At 39.0% G+C, this 26,690-nt stretch overlaps 1 protein-coding gene across 2 annotated transcripts in view; it reads left to right on the forward strand.

Annotated features, from left to right (window-relative positions):
• Positions 1–5,113: 5,113 nt before the first annotated feature.
• The window catches only part of PIWIL4 (piwi like RNA-mediated gene silencing 4), a 41,473-nt gene continuing 19,896 nt past the window's right edge, over positions 5,114–26,690 (forward strand). The window contains exons 1-10 of one of the 2 annotated variants that reach the window (XM_087894615.1): positions 5,114–5,323; positions 8,370–8,471; positions 10,586–10,667; positions 12,438–12,563; positions 14,949–15,163; positions 19,244–19,365; positions 21,463–21,543; positions 21,927–22,124; positions 24,264–24,375; positions 26,021–26,144. In XM_087894615.1, the coding sequence (XP_087750741.1) occupies positions 8,388–8,471; positions 10,586–10,667; positions 12,438–12,563; positions 14,949–15,163; positions 19,244–19,365; positions 21,463–21,543; positions 21,927–22,124; positions 24,264–24,375; positions 26,021–26,144 (1,144 nt within the window). In that variant the 5' untranslated portion in view covers positions 5,114–5,323; positions 8,370–8,387. Of the gene's footprint in view, positions 5,558–8,369; positions 8,472–10,585; positions 10,668–12,437; positions 12,564–14,948; positions 15,164–19,243; positions 19,366–21,462; positions 21,544–21,926; positions 22,125–24,263; positions 24,376–26,020; positions 26,145–26,690 lie in introns of both variants that reach the window. The other variant, XM_034408750.3, reaches the window with a different exon arrangement.

Consider the following 26,690-nt stretch of genomic DNA (forward strand, 5'->3'; position numbering starts at 1 on the left):
TTAAGGTTCAGTCTTGCACCTCTTTAGATATTAGATATTGGCCTATTTCCATGATTCTATTATCCCGTTACCTTGTAAAATAGAAGACATTGTATTCTGGAGGTATGTGACGATTCTTTTTCAAAACATTTATAATAGAATAGAATAGATTTAGTGTGATTGGATACACAAGGAATTTGTCTTGGTGCATATGCTCTCAGTGTACATAAAATAAAATATACGTTCATCAAGAATCATAAGGTACAACACTTAATGATAGTCATAGGTTACAATAAGCAATCAGGAAACAATATCAATATAAATCATAAGGATACCAGCAACAAAGTTAGTCATATAATCATAAGAGGGAGGAGATGGGTTGTTAAGGATATTGTTGTTGTGTTACCAATCAGCAGAGTGTAGAGCACAGAGAAACGTTGCTGAGAGCAATGAATAAGAAATGTGCAAACTGGTTTATCAAAAGTTTACTTTATAGTGGAAAAACAATCTCATAGTCTTTAAACAAATGCCAAGTCTTTGCCATTTAAATCAGTCCGAAGTTATAGATATCTTCTTACCACACAAACAATAGTTGGTTAGAATAACAAACTCACTCTGGTTCACAAACCACGATGGTAGCAAATCCATCAAACAATGATAGCACAATGGTTGCAACTCCACACACAATGGTAGCTTATCATCAACTGAATAAGTTACAGTACCTTTCTTAAATACGTTCACAACTAATTACAGCATGACTCAGCATTACAATGAATCAGGAGGAAAACTTTAAAGTCACATAATACATTTTCATATTAAAGTTATACACTTATATTGCCTGGACAACTTGTTAGGCTCAAACCACATTCTAACATGGGTGATGGAACAATGAAAAAATGAGAAGATTAATAGTAGTGCAGACTTAGTAAATAGTTTGATAGTGTTGAGGGAATTATTTGTTTAGCAGAGTGATGGCATTCAAGAAAAAACTGTTCTTGTGTCTATTTGTTCTGGTGTGCAGTGTTCTATAGCATCATTTTGTGGGTAGGAGTTGAAACAGTTTATGTCCAGGATGTGAAGGGTCTGTAAATATTTTCACAGCCTTCTTTTTGATTCGTGCAATCAATGGTCCTCAATGGAAGGCAGGTTGGTAGCAATTGTTTTTTCTGCAGTTCTAATTATCCTCTGAAGTCTGTGTCTCTCTTATTGAGTTGCAGAACCAAACCAGACAGTTATAGAGGTGCAGATGACAGACTCAATAATTCCTTTGTAGAACTGGATCAGCAGCTCCTTGGGCAGTTTGAGCTTTCTGAATTGGTGCTTTTTTTTTGGTTGTTGTTGTGCTTTTTTGATGACATTTTTGATGTTAGCTGTCCATTTTAGATCTTGAGATATGGTAGAACCAGTCGTGGGTTCTGCTCGGTTTCGCCGAGCTGGTAGCGGTGACGATATGACATCACTGAACTGGTTCTGCCCTCCCGCCCCCCCGTGTTATTATTACCTTTTATTTGGCCCCACCCCCAATCTATTGCTGCCTCCTGAGTCACAGCTGATCAGCTAGAAGGAAAAAAACTGTTTAAACTCTTGCCGCGGGGCTTCAAAGGGCCGCCCTACAGCTGATCAGTGTTAAAAGGCAGTGTGGTGGTAGACCGGTGCCTCCAAAAACAAATGAGTAGACCGGTGCCTGCAAAAATAAATGGGTAGTCCAGTGTCTCCAAAAACAAATGAGTAGACCGGTGCCTCCAAAAACAAATGAGTAGACCGGTACAGCTCTGCAAAGCAGTTAAAAGCCTGGTAGACCAGTACCTCTGCTAAATCCTAAAGAATTATCACATGACCATCAAACCACGCCCACAAAATAAGTCATGCCCACAGAACCAGTAGTAAAAAAATTTAGAACCTACCCCTGGGTAGAACCTAGAAATTTGAAGGTCTCTACTGTTGATACTGTGTTGTCTAGTATTGTGAGAGGTGGAAGTATGGAAGGGTTTCTCCTAAAGTCTACCACCATTTCTATGGTTTTGAGTGTGTTCAGTTCCAGATTGTTCTGGACATCTGGAATCTAATAAATCCCCAGAAAACCATATGTACAAGGTGTTTTCACTAATTTGATTTTTTTTTATAACTTATGAGATTTCCATCATGTGATTGATCCATTCATATGTTCTTTCTGTTTATCTGTAAGATGTGGTAGGTTCTGCTTTTGGAGATAACCTATTTTTTGCCAAAGAAAAGTCAGATCCTTTATAGAAATTGGAAGAGTAATGATGAAAGTTTCCTTGTATTGCAAAATTATATTACAACTATATCACTTCCTGGAGTCTCAAAATCATATTATTTCTTTCCTTCTTTAACTTATGAGCCATCCCTTCCTGGTTTATTTGCATGCTCATTTGTTTAAGGAAATTCAATTTATTCTCTAATTCTCTACCATACACATATATATCATTGCTATTGAAGAAATTTAATTTGGTTTAGAATATTTATTTTTGAAGGCTATTTCCTTAATTCTTTTTCCTTTCAATTTCCTATAAGATCTCATAGATTTTTTTCAGTTTCAATTGATTAGTATGGTATAAATAAAAAACTCTTAATTACAGCTTTGCTTGTGTCTTATACTGTTCTTTTGTCTATTGTTTAGGCTGTTGTCAAAAAATTCTGTTAACTTCTCTTTGTAATCTTTTGCTATCCAATCCTTCTCTAATAAAGTTTCATCAAGTGTCCATCTAAACTTTGCTGATTGGTTTTTAAAAGTCATCTCAACTAGATTGTGGTTGGAGAAAGTCTTTGGTAAAATCTGTGTCTTTGAGTCCAGAGTAATTAAATTTCTTGAAATTCATACCATGTCTGTTCTTAAGAATGATTGATGTCTTTCTGAAAAATAAATATATTCTTTAGAATTAACCTTTTTGTTTGTTTCCAGATATTACCTAATGTTAAATTTTCTGCAAAGTCAAAGAAGGACTTTGGAATTTTCCTTGGGTATTTTTGATTATCTTTTCAGATGTTCTATCCAACTATGGGAACACCATAAGATTCCAGGACCATTTCCAAGGCAGAAAAGTATATTGAGATATAATTAATGAAGGTTGTGTAAATTAGATATAGCTGTATTTTATTTCCTTATTTCATGACTTTAGTATCTTTCGTTAGCCACTTTTGCTCTTTTTGCAGTTTGCATAATTTTTCCCCCTCAAAAGAAATAGCATGATAGGTGTGCATTTATATAGAAACTCCTTAGTCTTCCTCAATCTGATGAAAGGTTGATTCAACTCATCTAGAAGGCACCACAATGGGTACAACTGAATTAGATAAGCCTTCATCCTGTTTAGAACCATGTTTCTTCAAATTCAGCAGAAGGGTTCAATCCAACTTCTTCAGTATGTGCTAACTGCCTTCTAGGGCTGTGTCAGAAATAAAGTGCAGTCTGAATATTTTGTTCATGTACCCTGAAGTTACTAGCTTTTTATATGTACTATGTTCAGACCCTTATTCAGATCCCAATATCTATTTTGAAAAAATTCTGGACATCTTCAAACTTCAAATAACTTCAAATAACTTGGTCTAAAGCAATACGTTCTCCAGTTCCTTGTCAAAAACTTGGCAACCAACTTGTGTTGCAATAGAGATCATTGGGAATTTCAGAGCTGTACGATAGACTGCAAGATAGAAAAAAAATGTCCCAGAGAAAGTCAATAGAAAACTTTTTCTGTAAAGAAAATGACATGGATTCATTCAAGTGGTTATCAGGATCGGGTGTAGAGGTATCCCATTTGAGTGCAAAACTCTAGGCTATTAAAAGCATCTAAATATTAAGACTTTTCTACATCTTTTTTTCTGTGCTGGTGGACCAGATTTGAGGGCCAGACCTCCTTAAAGATTAAAGCTTTTTTTAAAACAGAATAATAGAGTTGGAAGGTCTAACTGTAACCTAACTGTATTATTATTATTAATAATGTGTAAAAATAAATTGAAATTTATAATTTTAGGGGATTGGAGATTTAATCCCAGGATTGATTAAATTTGGTTAATGATTGGTGTTTTTAAACAATTGGGATATTGGATTTATGGTGGAATATTAAGGAATTTCTGAAATATTAAAATATCAGTGATTCAATAGGGGATAACAAGCATACTGCATGAAGAAATGTTATTGAAGCTTGTAAGTACAACGCGCAGGTTAAGGTCAGAAGTTGGAAAACTAGGATTATGTATACCTAATCTATTATTAGATTAGGTATACATGTATTATTGTGTATTATTATTGCCAGCATTGGCAATAATAATTATGTATTATTATTGCCAGCATTGTGTAAAAAATATATTGACCAAGTCAATACAATTTTTTTGTCTTCAAAAAAACAAAAAACAAGAGTTGGAAGAGACTTTGGAGGTCTTCTAGTCCAACCCTGTTCAAGCAGGAAACTCTATACATTTCAGACAAATGGTTGTCCAATCTCTTCTTAAAAATCTCCAGCTTTAGCACCCACAACTTCTGGAGGCAAGTCATTCCACTGATTAATTGTTTCAAATTGCCAGGAAATCCCTCCTTAGATCTAGCTTGCTTCTCTCCTTGATTAGTTTCTATCCATTGCTTCTTGTCCTGCCCTCAGGTGGTTTGGAGACTAGGTTGACCCCTTCTTCTTTGTGGCAGTCTATCTTAGATATTGCATATTTAGATATTAAATAATCTTCTACTGAATAATGTCTATTACTCAGGCTAATCAACTAGATAAGGTTTATAGCATGTTATGCGAACTTTATCAAGTGTTTTTTTTTTTTTTCAACAGAGCATAAATTGGCAAACCATGTAAACAGCAACTATTTGTATTAATACCCCTAACCCAGGGGTCTCCAACGTTGGCAACTTTAGACTGGTGGACTTCAACGCCCAGAATTCCTCAGCCAGCTACTTTAGACTGGTGGACTTCAACGCCCAGAATTCCTCAGCCAGCTACTTTAGACTGGTGGACTTCAACGCCCAGAATTCCTCAGCCAGCTACTTTAGACTGGTGGACTTCAACGCCCAGAATTCCTCAGCCAGCTACTTTAGACTGGTGGACTTCAACGCCCAGAATTCCTCAGCCAGCGCAGGCTGGCTGAGGAATTCTGGGCGTTGGAGTCCACCAGTCGTAAAGTTGCCAAGGTTGGAGACCCCACCCGACGCATCCGTCACCCTATTCTCCTTTTCAGGCACTTAACGGAAAGTCAAAACCTCCGCAGGAGGAAGGCTTCCCGCGCATGCGCCTTTCAGGCGAAGAGGAAGGAAACCCTCTTCGGGACGAACTCTCCATTCCGTGGAAAGGAGAAAAGCGCAGGAGGGAGGAAGGCGTGACCTCCTCGGGTGGGCGTGGCTCCCTCGAGGCAGGGTGCCTCGAGACACGTGTCTGCGCGAGTCCGCAATCTGAGGGTGGGGGTGGGTGGTCGCAGGTGGGTGGCGGTAGCTGGAAGGCCCAGTGTGACGTTTGATCCCGGGGGTCCCTCTTTAGTGGCCTTCCTTTCAGGTTTCCCGCATATAAAGCATAATTTAGTTAGTTCTTGACCTCACCTGGTTAGGTCGTTGCTCGTGAGGTTAACGGTAAGTGTGTGTATGGGGTGGGGGTGGGGGTGAGGGTCACGTCTCTGAGCCCCCATCGCAGAAGGGGTGGGGGGGAATACCTTTTTCAGAGACTGATTCTGCCCCCTTCCTTCCTTCCAAAACGTTATAACGGTAACAAGACTTAGAAGGGACCTTGGAGGTCATCTAGTCCAACCCCCCTGCTCACGCAGGAGACCTAGGGATTTGAACTCGCCGAACTGCCGACCTTTCTGCTCGAAAAGCTCAGCATCTTAGCCACTGAGCCATCTAGCATGTGACAGCAAGCATTCCAAGACTTGAGGGGCTATCACAGAGAGGAAGGGGGTGGGGGTCAAATCTATTTTTTCCAAAGCACCCGAAGACCAGACAAGGAATAATTATGGATGGAAGCCGATCAAAGGAGAGATTCAACCTAGAAATAAAGGAGAAATTTTCTGAACCTGAGAACAATCAACCTTGGTCTGCTGAAGTTGTGGGAGCTACAGCGCTGGAGGCTTTCAAAAAGAAACCTGACTGCCATTCTATCAGAAATGGTGTAGGGTGGGTTGGAATAGATGACCTAAAAGGTCCCCTTCCCACTCTGTTATTCTGTTATCTGTTATAAAACCTGCTCTCTTTCTATTCATGCTGTTTTCAGGGTATTATACATTTTGTCCCAATCATCCAAATTCACCAATAAAAACCAAATTTATCATGTAAATTTATATTACATTGTCCATTGTCCCAGGATCTTCTGGGTGAAGGAATAGCATGACCTTCACCCACACACACCATTTTATTTTCAGGATCCTGTAAAAAAGCTTGGGGTGAAAATGACTAAGGTAGGGTGAGTAAAGATTCAAATCCAAGGCTCGCCAGAAGACCTGATACTGACCTTTATACTGGCTGTTCTTGCATTTCTAATCCAGATTAAATAATGGAGAACATTGCGTTTCAAGTAGGTTTAACTGGTTTTTATATGAAGCAGCTCTCAAGTTTAAACAAGGACAAGGATCTGTGGCCCTTGAGATGTTTCTGAAGTCCTTATTAAGTTTTGCTACTTTGGCAGGAGCTGCTGGTTTAGAGAATACTTAATGTATCACACTATATTTTGTGAAATATTATTGAGGGGAAGAATGATTGGAATTAAAGGGCTATACAAGTAGTCCTCATACAGTTCATTTAGTGACCAAAGTTAACAATGGCACTGAAAAAAGTGACATGACCATTTTCCACACACATGACCACTGCATCATCCCTATGGTCATGTGATCAAAATTCAGACCTTTGGCAACTGACTCTTATTTATGATGGTTGGACTGGAGTCATGTGGATCACCTTTCACAACCTTCTGACAAGCAAAGTCATTGACAAAAGCCAGGTTCATTTAACAAACATGGTGAGAAAGGTCGTGTGTAGTGTGACAAAATTAATTTAACAAATGTCTCACTTAGCAACAAAAATTTGGGGGCTCACTTGCGGTTGTAAGTTGAGGGCTACCTGTATTCACGCAACAATAATATACTGTATGGTAGTCAGCCAGTAATTGTACAGAAGATTTGCAGCAATTCAGATTGCACTGTTTTGGTGCTAGCAATAAAACAAACAAACTGAATCTGGTGGTTGAAATCAAGAAGTAGTTCCTGCAGGAACTAGTATGAGGTAGTGGTTAAGGCAGTATTTCTCAAACCTAGGTTCAATTCTCAGCATGAAAGCTCTAGGTAACCTATGGGCAGCCAGATTATTTTACAAGAGATTTTATTGTGGGAATAAAGTAAAGGGAGATTCCTATGTACGTATCTTTAGCTGCCCAAAAACACATGGAGCGTAATTCCAGCAATAATAATAAATAATTCAGTAACATGCTACATGGTGCTATGTGAGGTGAAATAGATGAGCAGCGAGACACCTGTTATACATGTCTGTCCTCAATACTCTTTTCATCTTGGCCAATTATCATTTTACAGTTTTCACCCAATAATTTCCACCTTTGTACAGGTGCTCAAGGTGTTACGCACAGTGCTTCTTTCTCCTCTATTTTTCTCCGTCACCGCAACCTCTATGAGGTGGGTTGGGCTAACGGCCAAAGTTGCTTATAGGTGGACCCTGCTTCTGGTCCAATTTCTTAAGTCGCTGGTCCTCAGCATAAAGCTTCAACAAAGAATGTTGAGAAACAGGATCAGTTTTTCAGCACAGTTGAAATATCTTTTTTAAAAAAAATCAGGTTCCTACTGATGGCTGAAGAGCAAGATAAAAAGGCAGCAAATCAATATGATTGCTGTAAAACATAGGTGGACACACATAGCCAACTTTTCACCAGGTTGCAGCTGCTGACTTTTTTTTTAAGCCTGCTTTTTATAATGTTTAGTATAATAAGGCCCTCTTGATGTAGAAGATAGAATGAGAAAGGTACAACTCAAATTAAGCCTTTATTCTCTTCAGAATCATCCTACATATGAATGGAGAGTTTCATATGGAAAAGTCAGCTCTTGAAGTTTTTGCTACTTCTGCTCTCTTGTGCCTCTCTTCCATTCACCAAATTTATCCTCCTGGAATTAGAGTTACCAGAATAACAGAGTTGAAAGGGACCTTGGAGGTCTTCTAGTCCAACCTCCTGCAGAAGCAGGAGAATATATAATACGGTATTTGGATAAATGGTTGTCCAATCTCTTCTTAAAAACCACCCACAACTTCTAAGGGCAAGCTGTTCCACTGATTAATTGTTCTGTCAGGAAATTTCTCCTTATTTCTAGATTGGTTCTCTTCTTGATTAGTTTCCATTCATTGCTCCTTGTTCTGCCTTCAGATGCTAATTTTTTTTTTTTTATTTCAGTGAGTGAAAACTGGAATAATGAGTGGACGGGCTCGTGTGAAAGCCAGAGGACAATGCTTTCCTGGAAGAGAAACATATGGACAAAGTGATTTCGCAAAACCAGTATGTTTTTATGCCTGTGCTTGTTTACAAAATGTTGATCTTCTCTCATGGGGCAACTGTATCATTAGGCCACTGTGTTTTCCAACCTTTTCTATGTGCCACATCCTTTATTTAGCTCTACATTTAATGATTCATAGTAAACAATTGTAAAAAATAGTTTGTTTAAGACATATTTGTGGTCTGTTTATAAATGGCTGTATTTTTTTTTTAAATTTTTTTTATTGAGTTTTAAACAGAGATATAAAGACAATACAAAAAATACAAAGACATTACAAAGACAAACGAGTTCCCACCACCAACCTACCCACACCATACTTTACATATATGTTTTGATCATCATCAGAATATATATTGCTTTATAAGTTAATATATAAGTAATACATTGTCAATTCAGATGTTTTAGATTAGAAATAATCTTGCATCTCCTCTTTATTTATTTATTTCCGGTTTTATTTTTTCTACCCTATTTTCTTTCATCTATATTTGTACTGATTTTCTTTTCCAGCCTATAAATGGCTGTATTTTTAATTAGCTGCTTGCACTGACTGAATACTGAATATATTATTTATTTATTTATTTATTTTATAAAAGTTTTTTTTTATTTTTTAAAACAAACAAACATAATACATCAATCCTTCCCTGTGTCACCTCGGTGTTTCTTCCGTGACTTCTTCTTCTTTTTATTACTCCTATCTTCATTTCTCCTTGATAGTTTCTATTTTTCTGTTGTGATATTTTCCCCAAATTACAATACATTTAATATAACATTCTCCTTATTTAATTATCACAATCTTTATCTATATCTCTTTTTTAACCATTCATAAAATTTCCCCCATATTTTCTAATAGTCCATTTCCTCTCTCTCTTTAATCATCAAAGTTAATCTGTTAATTTCTACACAATCTAACATTTTTTTAATTACTTCCCCTTCCAAAGGGATTTTCTCTGCTTTCCATCTTTGTGCAAATACTATCCTCGCTGCCGTTATTATATGTATAATCAAGTATATATTTGCTTTGCTAATTTTCTCTGGTAGTATACCCAATAAGAACAACTCAGGTTTTAAATCAATATGTTGTTGGATCATTTCTTCTAACCATGTCTTAATTATGCTCCAATAATCTCTAGCTTCTGGGCATGTCCACCACATATGATAATAAGATCCTGGTATTTGATGGCATTTCCAACATTTAGCCGATTTGTCTTTAAACATTTTTGCCAATTTTTCCGGACGCATATGCCATCTATAAAACATTTTATATTGATTCTCTTTATATGCAGTAGACATCATTAGTTTATAGTTCCTTTCCCATAACTGTTGCCATCTATCAAGCTCAGTTGAATATCCATAATTTTTTGCCCAAGCAATTATTGTTTTGAATACTGAATATATTTTGTCCTAGGAAAACAATGTACTAAAAAAGCATCACATTTGAAGCGTTGCTAATGAATCATTCATACAATCTCCAAAGAAATTTATTTAATCCCACAAGCAGAATTAAAGTCAGGAAAGAATTTTTACAAAAGAGGGATTAGTAATTGATGCTATAATTAGTAATTGATGCTATAATGTTAGTGAACTCAGAAAGAAAATTAAAATGAAGGGTGTCAAGTGACTGATTTTCTTCAAATAACAAGTGATAGAAAACTATAAGAAAAAACTATTGAAAACAATATATAGAGTTTTCAGGGAATGTTACTTAATCTAATTTATTTGGAATGATTTATACATCGATAAAATGTTTGTCCTAGAAATATAGTTTATATTTGTGATAGTGTTCATTTATATTTGAGATATCTGAAAAGGATGGAACTAGTTGTGCGGTTAGACCCAGTGATGCTGATCTGTTTCTTAATCTTTCCATAATGGTTTATCTTATTTTACCTGATTTTTATGGTTTAGTAAAAATGGAGAAGTTTGAGAGCAACAAAACAGGAAGTAGCTAGAGTCAGACTAGTGGTGTTTTGTAGCTTCCCATTCTCAAAATCTTAGAACAGTGGAGTGTTACTTAATAGCAATTTTTTTAAAAAAATCCAGAAATCAATTCATTGGAGAAAAGCATAATCTGTTCACAGTTTTTAATTTGTCACTGTTTATCATTTCTACCTTAAAGGGTGGTTCGGGAGACACTGCTTCTTACAGTGTGCCAGAGGCCAGTAGCAGCCATGTAAGAACTGGAGAAGAGCCATTGAAATGTAAGCAAGTTAATTGCAATAGCTATTCTTATCTCTAAATCTCTAATCTCTAAATTATATGGAAATATTAAAAATACAGGTAGTCCTTGACTGTGTACCTTACAATTGGTACTGTTGGAAGAAATATCCATCTTGTTCAGTTCCAAGTGGGGAGAAAGACACTGGAAACATGGAGGCTGATTGGAAAGATGGTTCATTGGTGAACAGGACCACATAAATTTGAGGTCCTGGGCAGCTGATCACATAGAGTTGAAAGAGAGAGGTATTTATACCCTCTCTTGGGCTTTGAACTTGAGCTTCCTGTTCCTGTGCAAGAATATGTATTCTATTGGCTGCTGTCAGACTCCCGTGGGGCCATGTGGGGTCATGTTTGGTTGAAGCCTGCAGGGTGTGGTGCAATGGAGAGGATGCAATGAAGGAGCTTGTGCTATGCGGTGAACTCTGCTGCTAGATGATAGAGGGCTAATCCTATTATGTCCTGAGCAGTCATGTATTAATCTCATCACCCTGGAGCTGAAGGTCTTTTGTCTTGTAGATAGGCTGGCCCAGTCCTGCTGGGGCTATTAAGAAAAGTGGGGGCTGCTTTCCAAGAGCATGTTTCTCCTTTAGGGAAATATAATATTCTGCTTTTTTTAATATTTCCCAAAATATTCTTCTCAGAGTGGGGTGAGTGCTAATTTTCTACAGTACTCAGTTTCCACTGTTACATAAGGCATTTGTTAAGTGAGTCATGCCCAAATGTACAGCCTTTTCTGCTGTGTTTACTAAGTGAATCATTGCGGTTATTAACTGAATCACGGAGTTGTTAAGGGAATCTAGCTGCATAAACAGAGGGATAGAATCAAGATCATGTGAAGTGTTAATACCACTTTATAATGCCTTGATAAGGCCACACTTGGAATACTGCATTCAGTTTTGATCGCCACGATGTAAAATAGTTGTTGAGACTAGAAAGAGTGCAGAGAAGAGCAACAAAGATGATTAGGGGACTGGAGGCTAAAACATATGAAGAAAAGTTGCAGAAACTGGGTATGTCTAGTTTAATGAAAAGAAGGACTAGAGGTGACATGATAGCAGTGTTCCAATATCTCAGGGGCTGCCACAAAGAAGAGGGAGTCAAACTATTCTCCAAAGCACCTGAGGGCAGGACAAGAAACAATGGGTGGAAACTAATCAAGGAGAGAAGCAACTTAGAACTAAGGAGAAATTTCCTGACAGAACAATTAATCACTGGAACAACTTGCCTCCAGAAGTTGTGAATGCTCCAACACTGGAAGTTTTTAAGAAGATATTGGAAAACCATTTTTCTGAAGTGGTGTAGGGTTTCCTGCCTAGGCTCTGCCAACTCTGTTTATTCTATTCTCTTTTATTCTATATTGACTTTGCTTGTTGGAAGCCACCTGGGAATGTTGCAAATGGTGATTGCATAATCCCTGGATACTACAACTGTCATAAGTCCATGCCAGTTACCAAGCATCCAAATTTTGATCACGAGATCATGGCGATGCTGCAGTAATCCTAAATGTGAAAAAATGGTCATTTTTCATTGCCGTTGTAACTTCAAATGGACACTAAACAAATGGTTGTAAGTCAAGGACTACCTGTACACGGTTCAGCATCCAAATTAAATTAATTGTAATAGACTTTCGTGATCAATTAACCAGTGCACCAATTTTGAAAGTATTGATTTACAACTGAGTTTTGTCATTTCTTTTCATTTTTTTTTTTTTTTTGAGAATGCCAATGCTTTATTTTTGTTTCCATCTCAAGATGGCTTTTCTGTTGGTCCTTCTGGTTATACGGTGATGGAGAGAGGGGGGAGGATCCAGTGTAAATTTCGGGACCTGGAAGTGAATACCAGAGAAGCAATGTTACATGTAAAAGATTCTAAAAGAGGTATAATTTATTGTTCTGTTTTCTTCGGGAACAATTCTCTTTTTTTCTTCTGCTCCTAGCGCTATGCTATGCTAGGGTTCTTTGAGCAGTTACAATAATACAGATAGCCCTCGATTTACAACAGTCTGTTTTGTGACCATTCAAAGTTACAACAGCACTGAAAAAAGGACTGTTTTTCTCACTTATGACCGTTGCAGCATCCCCACGGTCAGTTGCTTGGCAGCTGGCTCATATTTATGACGGTTGCAGCGTCCCAGGGTAATGCGATCCCATTTTGCAACCTTCTGATAAGCAAAGTCAATGGGGAAGCCAGATTCACTTAACAACCACGTTACTAACCTAACAATTGTGGCAAGAAACATCGTAGTAAAATGGGGCAAAATTCACTTAACACATGTCTCATTTAGCACCATCAATTTTGGGCTCAATTGTAGTTGTAAGTCGAGGACTAACCTGTATTTCCCATTGACACCACATTACAGTTGCAGTAATATTTCCCATACTTTCACCATTTGGGAAAAACTGGGTCTTAATTTCACTGTTGAATGAGGGGTTGCAAAACTCACTATACATCACAACGTTTCAGGCAATCTCAGAAGGTCTCAACAAACACAATGGGGTTTTAACACATTATAGTTTTTCCCCGATAAGGTACTGGTAATCTGTCTAGCATGTAACCTGTATTTGCATAACGATTTTGGGTCTCTCTCCCTTCTACTTTAAATCCTATATTAGTCTAGCCGAGTGTTTCTCAACCTTGATAACTTTAAGAGGTGTGGACCGGGGTGGGCTTCAAAAATTTTACCAAGGGGTTCTCTGCCTGGTTGCTGGGTGGGCGTGGCCATGGTGGGCCTGGCCTAGTCGGCCTCCTGCACCACGGCTGAGGGGGAGGGCGTTTTTGCCCTCCCTGGGCTCTGGAGGCTTTCCTCGAGCCTCCGGGTGGGCGAAAACAGCCTCCACAGGCTCCAGAGGCCCTCTGGAGGCTGGAAACGGGCCTGTTTCTGGCCTTCCTGAACTTCTGGTAGGTCTGTTTTTCATCCTCCCTGAGCTTCCATGTGCGTCCTGCACTTACCTGCATCCAAAACAGGCTGCATGGGGACTCCTGGGAGGGGAGGGGTGGGTGGGGCCAGCCAGGAGTGGGATTTGCAGCTTCTCCAAACTGCACAGAATCTTAGCTAGAGGTTCTCCTGAACCCCAGCGAACCTCCAGCAGCCCACCCCTGGTGTGGACTTCAAATCCCAGAATTCCCATTGGTTATGGAATTCTGGAAGCTCAAGTCTATACATCTTAAAGTTGCCACTTTAAAGTGTATGGATTAGCCATTCTATGAATGAGGAAAATCAGGTTAGAGTCATAAGATTTGTTAGTTGGAAAAGGTGCTACTAGGGCTCCTGGGATATTTTGTCACCATAAATTAACAAGGCTATCTTCCTACCGTACATATGTTGAAAAGAGCTGCATCTCATCAAACCTTCTGCCTTTTACTAGGATTTGTTAGTTAGAAAAGGCGCTACCAGACCCCCCCTTTTGTTTTTTTTCCACCATGGTTAACGTAGCTCTTCCATTGTTCTGTAATGGAAGAAGACACATTTGACTGCGAATAGTCAAAAAGTTAATCAGTTACCTGGGGGAATTTGCACATTCAATATTAGAGCATATGAACACACTTTCTCCAAACAAACAGGCACACAAAATTAGCACTATAAACTTTGGAAGGCAAAAGATCAGGTTCTGATGCACCCAAAATCATAGTTTGTTTCAACAAGCAGAAATAAGTGCCCACTTTTGCTTGTGATTGCATAAGTAGACCAAGAAAATAGGAAGTTTAGTACAGATAGTCCTTGACTTGCAGCAGTTCGCTTAGTGACCGTTTGAGGTTACAACGGCACTGAAAAAAGTGACTTATGACTGTTTTTCACACTTATGACCGTTGCAGCATCCCCATGGTCACGTAATCGAAATTCAGATGCTTGGCAACTGACTTATATTTCTGATGGTTGCAGTGTCCCTGGGTCATATGATCCCCTTTGGCGGCCTTCTGACAAGCAGAGTCAGTGGGGAAGCCAGATTTACTTAACAACCAGGTTACTAATTTAACAACTGCAGTGATTCACTTAACAAACTGCATGGAAGGTCGTAAAACGCGGCAAAATTCACTTCACAAATGTTTCAATTTAGCAACAGAAATGTTGGGCTCAATCTAGGTCGTAAATCGAGGACTACCTATATTACTTACTCAGTAGTTTGCCATTTTGTCTGAATTGGGGAACTAGAGTTTGGGGACTTGGGCAAATATGCAAAATAGAAAATGTCTACCTACTAAAGGAACTCGGAAGTTTGTATTTTTTGTTTTGCTAGCCAACCAAATAATCTTGTCCATTTCAGGATCCAGTGGCATTCCTGTGAAAGTGCTTACCAACCTGTTTAGTTTAGGCTTGCCCAGGGAATGGCAACTATACCAGTACCACGTAACATTTAACCCAGAGCTGGAATCGAGACGTTTACGGATTGCCCTGCTGTATAACCATGCTGAATTTCTTGGAAAAGCCAAAGTATTTGATGGAGCAATCCTGTTTCTTGCACACAAGCTTGAGAACCAGGTAACACTGTGTGTGTGTATGTGTGCAGGCAGTCTATGTATAGTATGTATGGATGAGAGGAGGGAGATGATAGCAATAGCACATAGACCTACATACCACTTCATAGTGCTTTACAGTCCTCTCTAAGCAGTTTACAGAGTCAGCCTATTGCCCCCAACAATCTGGATCCTCATTTTATTGACCTCGGAAGGATGGAAGGCTGAGTCAACTTTGAGCCAGTCAGGATCGAACTCCTGGCTGTGAATGGAGTCAGCCTGCAATTCTGTATTTTAAGCACTGCACCAGCACAGGATAACACTTAAAGAACTTTTGTAACTATCATAGTAGGAGAATGTTTGTAGAACAAGGAACACCCACTAATATACATGGAGTCCTTGACTTACGACCAGTCTCTTAGTAAGCATTCAAAGTTATGATGAACCCCACCCCCCCACCCCAAAAAAATGGTATTTATGACCTGGTTCCAACCTTCCGATGGCAAGTCTGTCTTCCCCCACTCTATGGTCCTGTGACTGTATTTTGGGTACATTTGCCCTCATTTACAGTTGTTTGCAGAATCTCACCATCACCTGATTGCGATCTACAGCTTTTTTGCTGAAAACCAGTGTTTATTTCCAGGTTTTGGCAAAAAAAAAACCCCAAAACCCACCCCACAGTGAACAAAAGGTTTGATTAACGATTAATGATTGCACCATTTATTTATTGACTGTTTTAAAACAATCATAAAACTGAGTCAGTCACGTAGGTGATCTGCTTTACTACCATTACTTTACTTTGCTTTTATTAGATTTTTATACCGCCCTTCTCCCGAAGGACTCAGGGCGGTGTACAGCCATATTAAAACACACATAATTTACAAAATCTAAAAACCATTAAAATCAAATATACAAAATTTGGCCCACAAATTAAAACTAACATACACCCATTTAAAATTCGTATTCATGTTAATCCATTACAATCATAAATTGAGAACTATTTTGTATTTTCATTCCCATTGGTCCTGCTAGGGAATTAGGTAAATACATGAATAATTAGATTATAATGGAATATGCTACCTCCAGGATGATAACTCTCCTGCCTCTCAGTACCATTTAATGAGCAGTACAAGTAGGGGGCTGATACTTGTCCTCACATTCTGCTTCAGAGCATCAGGTGGGCAATTGTTGATATTGAAAATTTTGAAAATTCTTGAAAATGACATGATAGCAATGTTTCAATATTTGAGGGGCTGCCACAGAGAGAAGGGGGTCAAGCTATTTTCCAAGGCACCCGAAGGCCAGACAAGAAATAATGGATGGAAGCTGATCAAGGAGAGATTCAACCTTTTGGTGCTTTGGAAAATAGATTGACTCCCTCATTTTTGTAGGAGCCCCTCAAATTTCCTGATAGAACAATTAATCAGTGGAACAACTTGCCTCCAGAAGTTGTAAATGCTCCAACACTGGAAGTTTTTAAGAAGAGATTGTATAATCATTTGTCTGAAGTGGTGTAGGGTTTCCTGCCTAAGCAGGGGGTTGGACTAGAAGACCACTAGGGTCCCTTCCAACTCTGTTTATTCTAATTCTATTCTAAATATTGGAACAGTACTATTTTATTGTGCTATTTTATTGTGACTTATTGGACTAAGGAGAAATTTCTTAAAGGTGAGACCAATCAAATTGGCCACGCCCACCCAGTCACATGACCCATTTCCCACAGAAAACATCAGGAGCCACAAAACCTGGATAGGTGTGGCTGGGGGGGTGTCATGTGACTGGGTGGGAGTGACATTGAGTTGGCCATGCCCAGCCACTCACATGCCCACCAAGCCATGCCCACAGAACCGATAGGGAAAATTTTTGAATTTCACCACTGCTGAAGTTGTATTTTCTGCAATGAAGTTTGACGCAGTTTACCATATGTTTGTATCTATTATGTGCTCGTGTATTGTGGTTGAAGCTGAAGTAGTCATTGACAGGTAGGACATTGTAGCAGATAATTTTATGTACTACGCTTAGGTCAGACCGAAGACAGAGAAGTTCTAAATTGTCTAAGGCCAAAATTTCAAGTCTGGTGGCATAAGGAATTCTGTTGCGAGCAGAGGAGTGGAGGACTCGTCTCGTGAAATATCTCTGGACTTATTCGATTGTATTAATGTCTGATATGCAGTGCGGGTTCCAGACAGATGAGCTGTATTCAAGAATTGGCCTAGCAAATGTTTTGTATGCCCTAGTTTGCAGTTCAATATTACCGGAGAAGAAGCTATGCAAGTTGTTATGCAAGTTAACAACTTTTAATGCTTTTTTGGCAATGCTGTTACAGTGAGCTTTGGCACTTAGATCGTTTGAGATGAGTACTCCAAGGTCCTTGACAGAATGAGAGTCGTCTACAAGGTGTAAGACAGAGCATTTGTTGCTTGAGATTTGCCAATTGTTTGACGATTCTGTCAGATAGTCAGATTCTGACAGATAGTCAAGGTCTTTTTGTAGGGTAGCAGCATTGTCAGTGGTGTTGCATAGTTTTACATCATCAGCGAAGAGAACGCAATTGCTTATAATCTGATCGCAAAGGTCGTTTATGTAAAGTATAAAGAGTGTGGGTCCTAAAACGCTTCCTTCCTTCCTTCCTGTTAACAGGTGCAGAGTTTAATAGGGCTTTCTCTATTTTGACTACTTGTTGCCTGTTTGATAGGAACGCAGCTATCCACTTATGCAGGGATCCGGAAATGCCATAAGATTTTAGTTTTAGAAGTAGTTTATCATGTACTACTGAATTAAAGGCTTTACAGAAGTCTATATAAATTGCATCTATTGCTTTACCCTGGTCGAGTTGTGAAGTCCATATGTTTTTGCAATGTAAGATTTGCAGATTGCAGGACAATTTTTTTCTGAAGCCAAACTGCTTGTTAGAGAGTAGGTTGTTTGTCTCTAAGTAGAGGGTAATGGATTGGTTTATGATTGATTCCATGACTTTGCAGGTGATGCAACATAATGAGAGTGGTCTGTAGTTTTCAACTAGACTGGGGTCACCCTTTTTGAAGATAGGGATGACCGTGGCTAGTGACCATAAGTTAGGCAAGGAGCTGATTCTGAAAGATATTTCGTAGATTATGCTAAGCGGTTCTGCTAAGGTGGTTGAGAGCTTTTTTAAAGAATCCATCAGGGCCAATAGATGGAGATGGTTTTAGATTGCGTAATGCTTTTTCAATGGTATCTTCCGTGAAATTGACATGTAGTAGATCGTTGTGATTAGTTGTGGTACGATTGGGAAATGTGGCCTCACTTCCCTTTTGTTTCCCATCGGTGCTTGTAACAGGAAGTAACAAGATGAGAAAGGGGAGGTAAATTATAATCCCTGGACATTTCCTTATGAAGGAACATTCTGCAACTTCTTTGGCCAGCAAGGACAGGGTTGCCAAACTTAACCTATAAGCTAGCTAAAGAGAAATAAATTAACCCTGTCCTGCCACAGCAGCAAATACTCAGGGGACAGAACAAATGTAGTTCAGGACTCTTCATCTTTTGGCCTGTCCAATTTCCTTCGCTTCATACTCTGCTGGGTGTCAACCTGCACCTTGTTTTTCTGTTCGTGTGCTGACTTCTACAGCATTAAATAAGTTGAATCCGTCAGTCGGTTTGTTTAATTTTGACTCGGGCCTAACAAATACATAAAGCAGAGCCTACCTTGTATTGTAACTGTAGTTAATTATAAAACAGCAGAACAATTGGATATGTTTGCAATTCGTTGAACGCCCTTTTAGAGGGCAGGGAAGCATGCAAAGATGTGATTTTTCTGGTTTGGTCCCATATCCCATGATTTCTTTCTTGGATCAGCTCAAGTTCAAACCCTCACCCTGTTTATCTTTCATTACTCATTGTTACAAATGATATTGGCAGAGCTGTAATTTATTTACAGCAGATTTAAAGCAGAACTTTGCCTTATATAATGGCAAAGGAAGGTTATTGTACTCATAAAAGGATTGGGTTTAAAGTTCCACAAACTTTAGTCAGAAAGCAACCACTAGGAAGGAATTGTACTTTAAAACAGTTTGTAGTTGATTTCTTGTAATTGAATTTGAATTGCACATTATCTTCCTCTTAGGTCACAGAACTGTCTTGTGAAACCCGAAGAGGCGATATGGTAAAGATAACAGTCCAATTAACTCACCAGCTTTTTTCCAGCAATCCTGTGTGCATTCAGTTCTTAAACCTCCTCTTTAAAAAGTGAGTCTTACTTTTTTTGGTGGGGGCGGAAGGTAGAGAGAAGGAAAAAGTCCCAGTGTTAGGCTCAATTTTTACTCAAGCGCTCCATCATTTGAGGTTTTCAAGAAAAGATTGGACAACCATTTGTCCAGGATGGTATAAGGACTCCTGCTTTGGACAGAGGGTTGGACTAGAAGACCTCCAAGGTCCTTTCCAGCCGTCTCGTTCTGTGATTCTATACCTAGAACTAGACATACTACAAATGGAAATAGGAATGATTTCTATTTGTGATCAGGAGATTATTTTTCATCTGAAGACTGGAATCATAAATCCCCTTTTTGAGAGGTCTTTGGTATTGAAAGCCCACTCTGTTTTGGGTAGAGTGGAGAAGAGAAGAGCAACTAAGATGATCAAAGGCCTGGAGAATAAAACATATTTCGAACGGCTGCAGGATTTGGGTTTGGCTAGTATAAAGAAAAGAATTCGGAGTGACACGATAGCAGTATTCCAGTATTTGAGGGGCTGCCACAAAGAAGAGGGGGTCAAATTATTCTATAAAGCACCAGAGGGCAGGAGAGGAAACAATGGTTGGAAACTAACATTCCAGCAACCTGGAATGAAGGAGAAACTTCCTAACAATGAGGACAATTAACCAGTGGAACAGCTTGCCTACAGAAATCATAGACACTCCCATCATTGGATGTTTTTAAGAAGAATCTAGAGAGTCATTTATCTGAAATGGTGTAGATTATCCTGCTTGAGCAGGGGGCTGGACTAGAAGACCTGCAAGGTCTCTTCCAGCCAGAGGTGAAGTGCTACCGGTTTGCACTGGTTTGGGCAAACCAATAGTAAAAAAAAAAAAGCTACCGGTTCGTCTGAACTGGTATTTCCGACGATCAGCTGTGCCGCGCGATTTATATTAGCTAGAAAGCAGGAAATCCTAAATAGCTGTTCCTCCCCCCCCGCTGTTCTACTTACCTTCAAATGGCTCCTTTTTCCACGTGCAGCATGCGCTTGGTGCGCACTGTGGATGCGCTCATGCAGCATGTGTTTGGTGTGTACTCCGCGTGCATGCGCAGCGTGCGTTTGGCATGCACTGTGCATGTGCGTGTGTGCAGTGTGCATTTGGCATGCATAGCGCATGCACGCTCGCACCACACGTTTGGTGCACACCGTGCATGCGCAGGCAGTGAACCGATGGCAACCAACAGAGGATTTCACCACTGCTTACAGCTCATTCGATTCTATATATCCGTGATGGTGAACCTATCGCATGCGTGCCACAGGTGGCACCCGTAGCCATATCAGTGGGCACACCAGCTCAACTCTGACATGCATGCGCGCGCCGGCCAGCTGATTTTTGGGCCTTCTGGGCCCACCAGATGTAGGGAAACAGGCTGTTTCCTGCCTCCGGAGGGCCTGGGGTGGAGTGTGAAAGACCCGTTTTTCTTTCTCACCTGACTCCAGGTCCTCTCTATGCATCTGGGGAGGGCAAAAACAGCCTTCCCCACCCCCTCAGAGGCCCTCCGGAGGCCAGAAATGGCCCATTTCCCAACTCCCAGTTGGACAGGAAGTGACGTTTTTTGCTGTCCCCAGTCTCCAGAGACTCCTAGAGAGGCTAAAAAGGTTAGCCATCACTGCTATATAGATAGTAAAGAAGATAACCTTGACAGCAATGTACAAGTTCCATTACATGAGTGTCCAAGGTAAAACATATCCTAAGTCTGTTATAGACAGAAAAGAGTCACATAGATACCTCCCTAATTCATAGGAGTATAAGAAGTGGGAGGAGATACTGCGTGATCAAACTTGCAGGATTTAAGTCAGCCTTATCAGATAGACCAGACAAAGAAATCAACTCCACCAGAAGTTTTTATGGAAAGTTGGCTATCAGAACAGAATCTTGCTTTCATTCATCACTTCATCCAAATCATTGAAAAGTTTGGCTACGGGCCAAACCTGGTAGCAGGCGAGTTTGATGAGGCATCATTGATGAACATTTTATTTTAAATAATCGATTAGATTGCAAAATGTGGATGTTTTAATTTATCAGTGTTGAAAATGATACGTTTGCTGCAGTGTACTAATACAGTCTTATATATTTACATTCAATACCAGGGTTTTACAAAAGCTGTCAATGTATCAGATTGGACGAAACTTCTACAGTCCCTCTGATCCAGTGGAAGTCCCTCAACACAAGTGAGTGGGATAGCTCACCTTGAAATCTTTGCAGCCTAAATATTTCTGTGGCAAATTAAGTTATTTCATCCACGAATAGCTCATTATCTGTTGAGGTTTTTTCCCCCCAAAGTTATCCATTAATCTGACTGATACCATTTTATCCATATATTAGTCGTAGCCTAACATTGATGTTAGGTTTCATGGCATTCTTTTTAAGGCAAATGTTGCTTCAAAATGTTTCGAGAGGCCCCTTTTCTACTTCAGAATGTTCTATCCTTAACTTTTTTTTTTTTGTTGCTTTGGACGTGTATGGTATGCATGTCTTCTTCTGTTCGTTGCCTGGCTGCTTGGAGTCTAGTGTAAATAGACTAACTCAAAATGTCTTTTCCCTCCCCTTTTAGGCTGACTCTCTGGCCAGGATTTGCGGTTTCTGTTGGGCACTTTGAGAACAAAGTAATGCTCTGTGCAGATGTGAGCCATAAAGTCCTTCGGAGTGAAAATGTTTTGGAGTTCATGACTGATCTGTATAATAATTCAGAGAGGGCACGTTTTCCAGAAAACTGCGAGAAGCAATTGGTGGGGTTGATTGTTCTTACCAGGTACAATTTAACTCGGTGGAAACCATGACATCTTTTTAAGCATTAGTAACTTCGTATTCACTTAGGTTGCTAACTTCAACCATTGTAGTTTTGTATTACAGATTTTAGAATTTTAGATTTTAGAATTCACTTACATAGGAATCTGGGGACATACTTTTTTTATTTTATTTTATATGCCGCCCTTCTCCAGAGACTCAGGGCGGCTTACAATGCGTTAAGCAATAGCCTTCATATTTTTGTATATTTTATACAAAGTCAGCTTATTGCCCCCACAAACCGGGTCCTCATTTTACCCACCTTAGAAAGAATGGAAGGCTGAGTCGACCTTGAGCCTGGTGAGAATTGAACTCACAGTAATTGCAGGCAGCTGGATGTTAAATGCTGCCTTAGTAGGAGGCATTAGCCTTCTACGCCACTCAGGCTCTTTTAAGATACTAAGATGGCTTCTGGGTAATTAATACTTCCATTTACATAGGAATCTGGGGACATACTAAGATGGCTTCTGGGTAATTAATACTTCCTCTTTGCCTAATTTCTTTTTATTCCGGTTTTTTGTACTTTTAATAAGTTTTTTAAAATATTAATAATATTAATTTGTATGTTTTGTTTTTAAGTTTGTTGTCTACTGCCCAAAGTCACTTGATTGGATGGCGAGATTGATTGATTAATTTCTTCCTTAGGCTTATGTGTTGGTTCAGTCGTAAAATTATCTCTTAAGCGACATTCTTTCCAATCCAACAACAATCAAAATGTAATAATTCCACACATCTCCCAGATAAACAATATAATATGCAACAGTTATATCAACTTTTAGTCATATATCAATCTGGTCAAATTTCATTTATTTTATTTGTTTTACTAGAATCTTATGTTCTTTCAGCTAGACCAAGGTATTTCAATGCAGACTCTAAGACCAGAAATCAAATTTTTTCTCATTGTCTTTTCTTGCATGAACCCACTTATTGTTATTACAGTATATCTCCTGCTTACAGTATATCAATCCTCATTTGGGTTTGGAAAGTATTGCACCCTGCTTGCAAATGATCCAGAAATTTGACTGACCACTCTAAGCTAAGAAGTAATGTTGGGAAGAAGCAAATTTGTTTTTCTACAATTTCACTTGCAGGTGTTATTTCTTCCTTCTTGCTATATTTAGGACTGTTTTTCTCCAGTAGTGGGGGAAAAAAATAAATCCTGGCTGGTTTTATTTTGTTTAAGTAATGCTGGTTGAATTCCTCATAATGTAAATAATACTTTTATGATGTTGTTTTGGTATCTGCAAGGATAGTTCATAGTAGGAAACTGTATAAATTTTATATACCAAACTTATTCATAAGTATACGACAAGACTAATAAATAAAAATATGTTTAAACAAAAATCTGGACCAGCAAATTAACAACACGTAAAATAGTTATCATGCTGAATTATACTTTTGTCTCTCCAGAAAAGTGGCAGCATGTACCGTATTTTTAGGAGTATAAGACACACTTTTTTCCCCCCTAAAAGAGGCTGAAAATTTGGGTGTGTCTTATACTCCAAATGTAGCCCAGCCCACTCTTTGGCCCCCATCCTTTGGCCTCCGTGCATCTCTTTCTTGCTGCAGAGATTGCCACCGACAATGGCTTGTGTTTTTGGCTCTGTGCCTCACATTTTCAGCCTCCAAACGCTCCATTTGAGAGCCCTTCAAGGCTGTGGGGATTGCCAAACCACATTGCCGCCGATCACTGCCTGAAAATGCAACGTGCCCAAAATGGCTACCCAGAACAGCGGCTGCTCTTCTTTTTTCAGCTCCAGCCAGGCATCTGCGAGCAAAACCAGTGAACTAATGTGCTGAAGCTGACCAGGCTAAGGATGCTAGGCAGATGAATACCTGGTAGTCAGAATTTTTTCCCCCTATTTTTCTCCCCAAAAACTAAGGTGCATCTTATACTCCAGTGCGTCTTATACTCTGAAAAATACGGTATTTTTTTCACAAGAGAACAGGAATTTTGCCTACACTCCTATATTTTATTATATTTAATGAGCTACCATTCATTTGATTTTTGTGGGTGTGTAGAAGAAAGAATTACCTCAGGGCACATTAGACAATACATAGAATATCTAGATTATTTAGTTTTCTTTTTAACTTGGTATTTCAGGTACAACAACAAAACATATCGTATTGATGATATTGAGTGGTCTATAAAACCAACAGATACATTCCAGAAACGTGATGGCACTCAGATCTCTTATGAGGATTATTACAAACAGGTAATCGAGAATCTGGATATTGCATGAAGACTCTGCTCCAATGTTTGCAAATTTATTTCTTTTTATTTATTTATTTATTTTGTCGAGTACGTATTAAATAATATATATAAGTATAAGCATGAATTGAATACATAAAATGAATACAATTAAAGGGAACATTAGGACTGGGACGGTAGGCACACTGGTGCTCTTATGCATGCCCCTTACAGACCTCTTAGGAATGGGGTGAGGTCAACAGTAGCTAGTCTAAGGTTAAAATTTTGGGGGGTTTGGGATGAAACCACAGAGTCAGGTAGTGCATTCCAGGCATTGACCACTCTGTTGCTGAAGTCATATTTTCTGCAATTTAGTTTGGAGTGCTTCACTTTAAGTTTGTATCTATTGTGTGCTCATGTATTGTTGTGGTTGAAGCTGAAGTAGCCATTGACAGGTAGGACATTGTAGCAGATGATTTTATGAGTTATGCTTAGGTCATACCGAAGGCGGCATAGTACATATAAATATGGGTACCCTTAACTGTATTGATTTCTAGCATTCCCAAACTGGTCACATTACAGTTCTAATCCAACAGATCTGAAGGATGGCAGATTGACAAAACCTCTTCGGGTGCCTTGGCTAAATAGAATAATCACATTAAACCTTTAATACCATCTGCCTGTTTCAGGATCTTGGGAAGGACTTGATAGGTGGATAAAATGCCAGATCCAGAAAATACTGGGTTATGCATTGCTTTGAACGTAAATGGAAACAGTTTACAGGTAGCGCTCGTCTTAGGAGCACAGTTGAGCCCCAAAATTCTGTTGTCAATGTGAGACATTTGTTAATGGGGAGTTTTGCCCCATTTTACGACTTTTCTTGCCACAGTTGTTAAGTGAGTCACTGCCATTGATAAATTAGTAACAGAGTTGTTAAGTGAATCTGGCTTTCCTGTCGACTATGCTTGTCAGAAGGTCACAAAAGGGGATCACATGCCCTCAGGACACGGCAACCATCACGTGATCATGGGGATGCTGGTCATAACTGTGAAAGACGGTCACAAGTCACATTTTTCAGGGCCGTTGTAACTTTGCACGGTCACTAAATGAACTGTTGTAAGTCAAGGACTACCTGTATTCAGAATTCCTAGCATCTTTTTTCAAATCTTTTAACGATTCATTGTTTTGTTAGAATTAGTTAATTGCTATGGTCCAATCAGATTATCACAGGATAATTTAAAGATAATTTAAAGACAGTTTCTTTAAAGGTAGTAGGCAGGTAATTTGTGAGTACTTTTACACATTTTAAAGCAACCTTATGTGTTCAGATCTTGAATATTGCACAAACCTAGAAAAACCTAGAAAAATAGCTGTAAAAATATAGGAGAAAACAAGTTAAGTCAATATATTAAGTATTTAGGAAACATATTAAGTATTTAGGACAACAACATGTTCTGTTAACAGTGGAAAATGTCTGGATTTCAGTTCCCAGAATTCCCCAACCAGCATGCTACTATTAAATCTCTGATCAGCATACTGGATGGGGAATTCTGGGAATTGAAATTCAGACATCTTAAAAGTTGCTAAGGTTGATGAACACTAAACTATAGCACTAGGGGTTTTGAATGAAACTGACTTGCTTTCTTCTGACCTCATATTTCCGTGAACAGCAATACGATGTTATCTTGAGTGATCTGAATCAACCAATGCTTGTTAGCCAATTGAAGAATAGAGGCAGCCATTCTGCTGAGCCCCGTGTGGTGCATCTCATCCCAGAACTTTGCTACATGACAGGTAAACCAATGTAATTGGGCTCATCCAAACAGTTGTTAGCATTGTGACCTTGTCTTTATTAATGATGACTATGATCATGATTTAATCACTTATTGCTTGTATGTACACTGAGAGTTTATGCACTGGAGACAAATTCCTTGTATGTCCAAGTATAACCAAACTTGGCCAATAAAGAATTATATTCTTTCTATTTAGCCAATTCTGCAGTATTCAGAAATTAAGAGATGAAGTTTCTGGTCAAATGAAAATTTGAATATAGACAAGATCCAATCTGTGTCGGTGACTGACCCAGATTTGATCTTGCAACATTATCCTGGGACACGTATATTTGCCTTCATTCATGAGAAAATAGACAGACCATAAAAGAGCACAAGATCACATTTTGGTTGCTTGGCAACCGGCTTATCTTTCTGGCTCTCACAGTCATCTGATCATAGAATAGAACAGAACAGAACAGAATAACAGTCCAACCCCCTGCTTAGGCAGGAAACCCTATACCATTTCAGACAAATGATAATCCAATCTCTTCTTAAAAACTTCCAGTGT

This window comes from Pantherophis guttatus, chromosome 5 (assembly GCF_059756535.1).
Source record: "Pantherophis guttatus breed Tessera chromosome 5, ASM5975653v1, whole genome shotgun sequence".
In the NCBI taxonomy this organism is placed as follows: Eukaryota; Metazoa; Chordata; class Lepidosauria; order Squamata; family Colubridae; genus Pantherophis; species Pantherophis guttatus.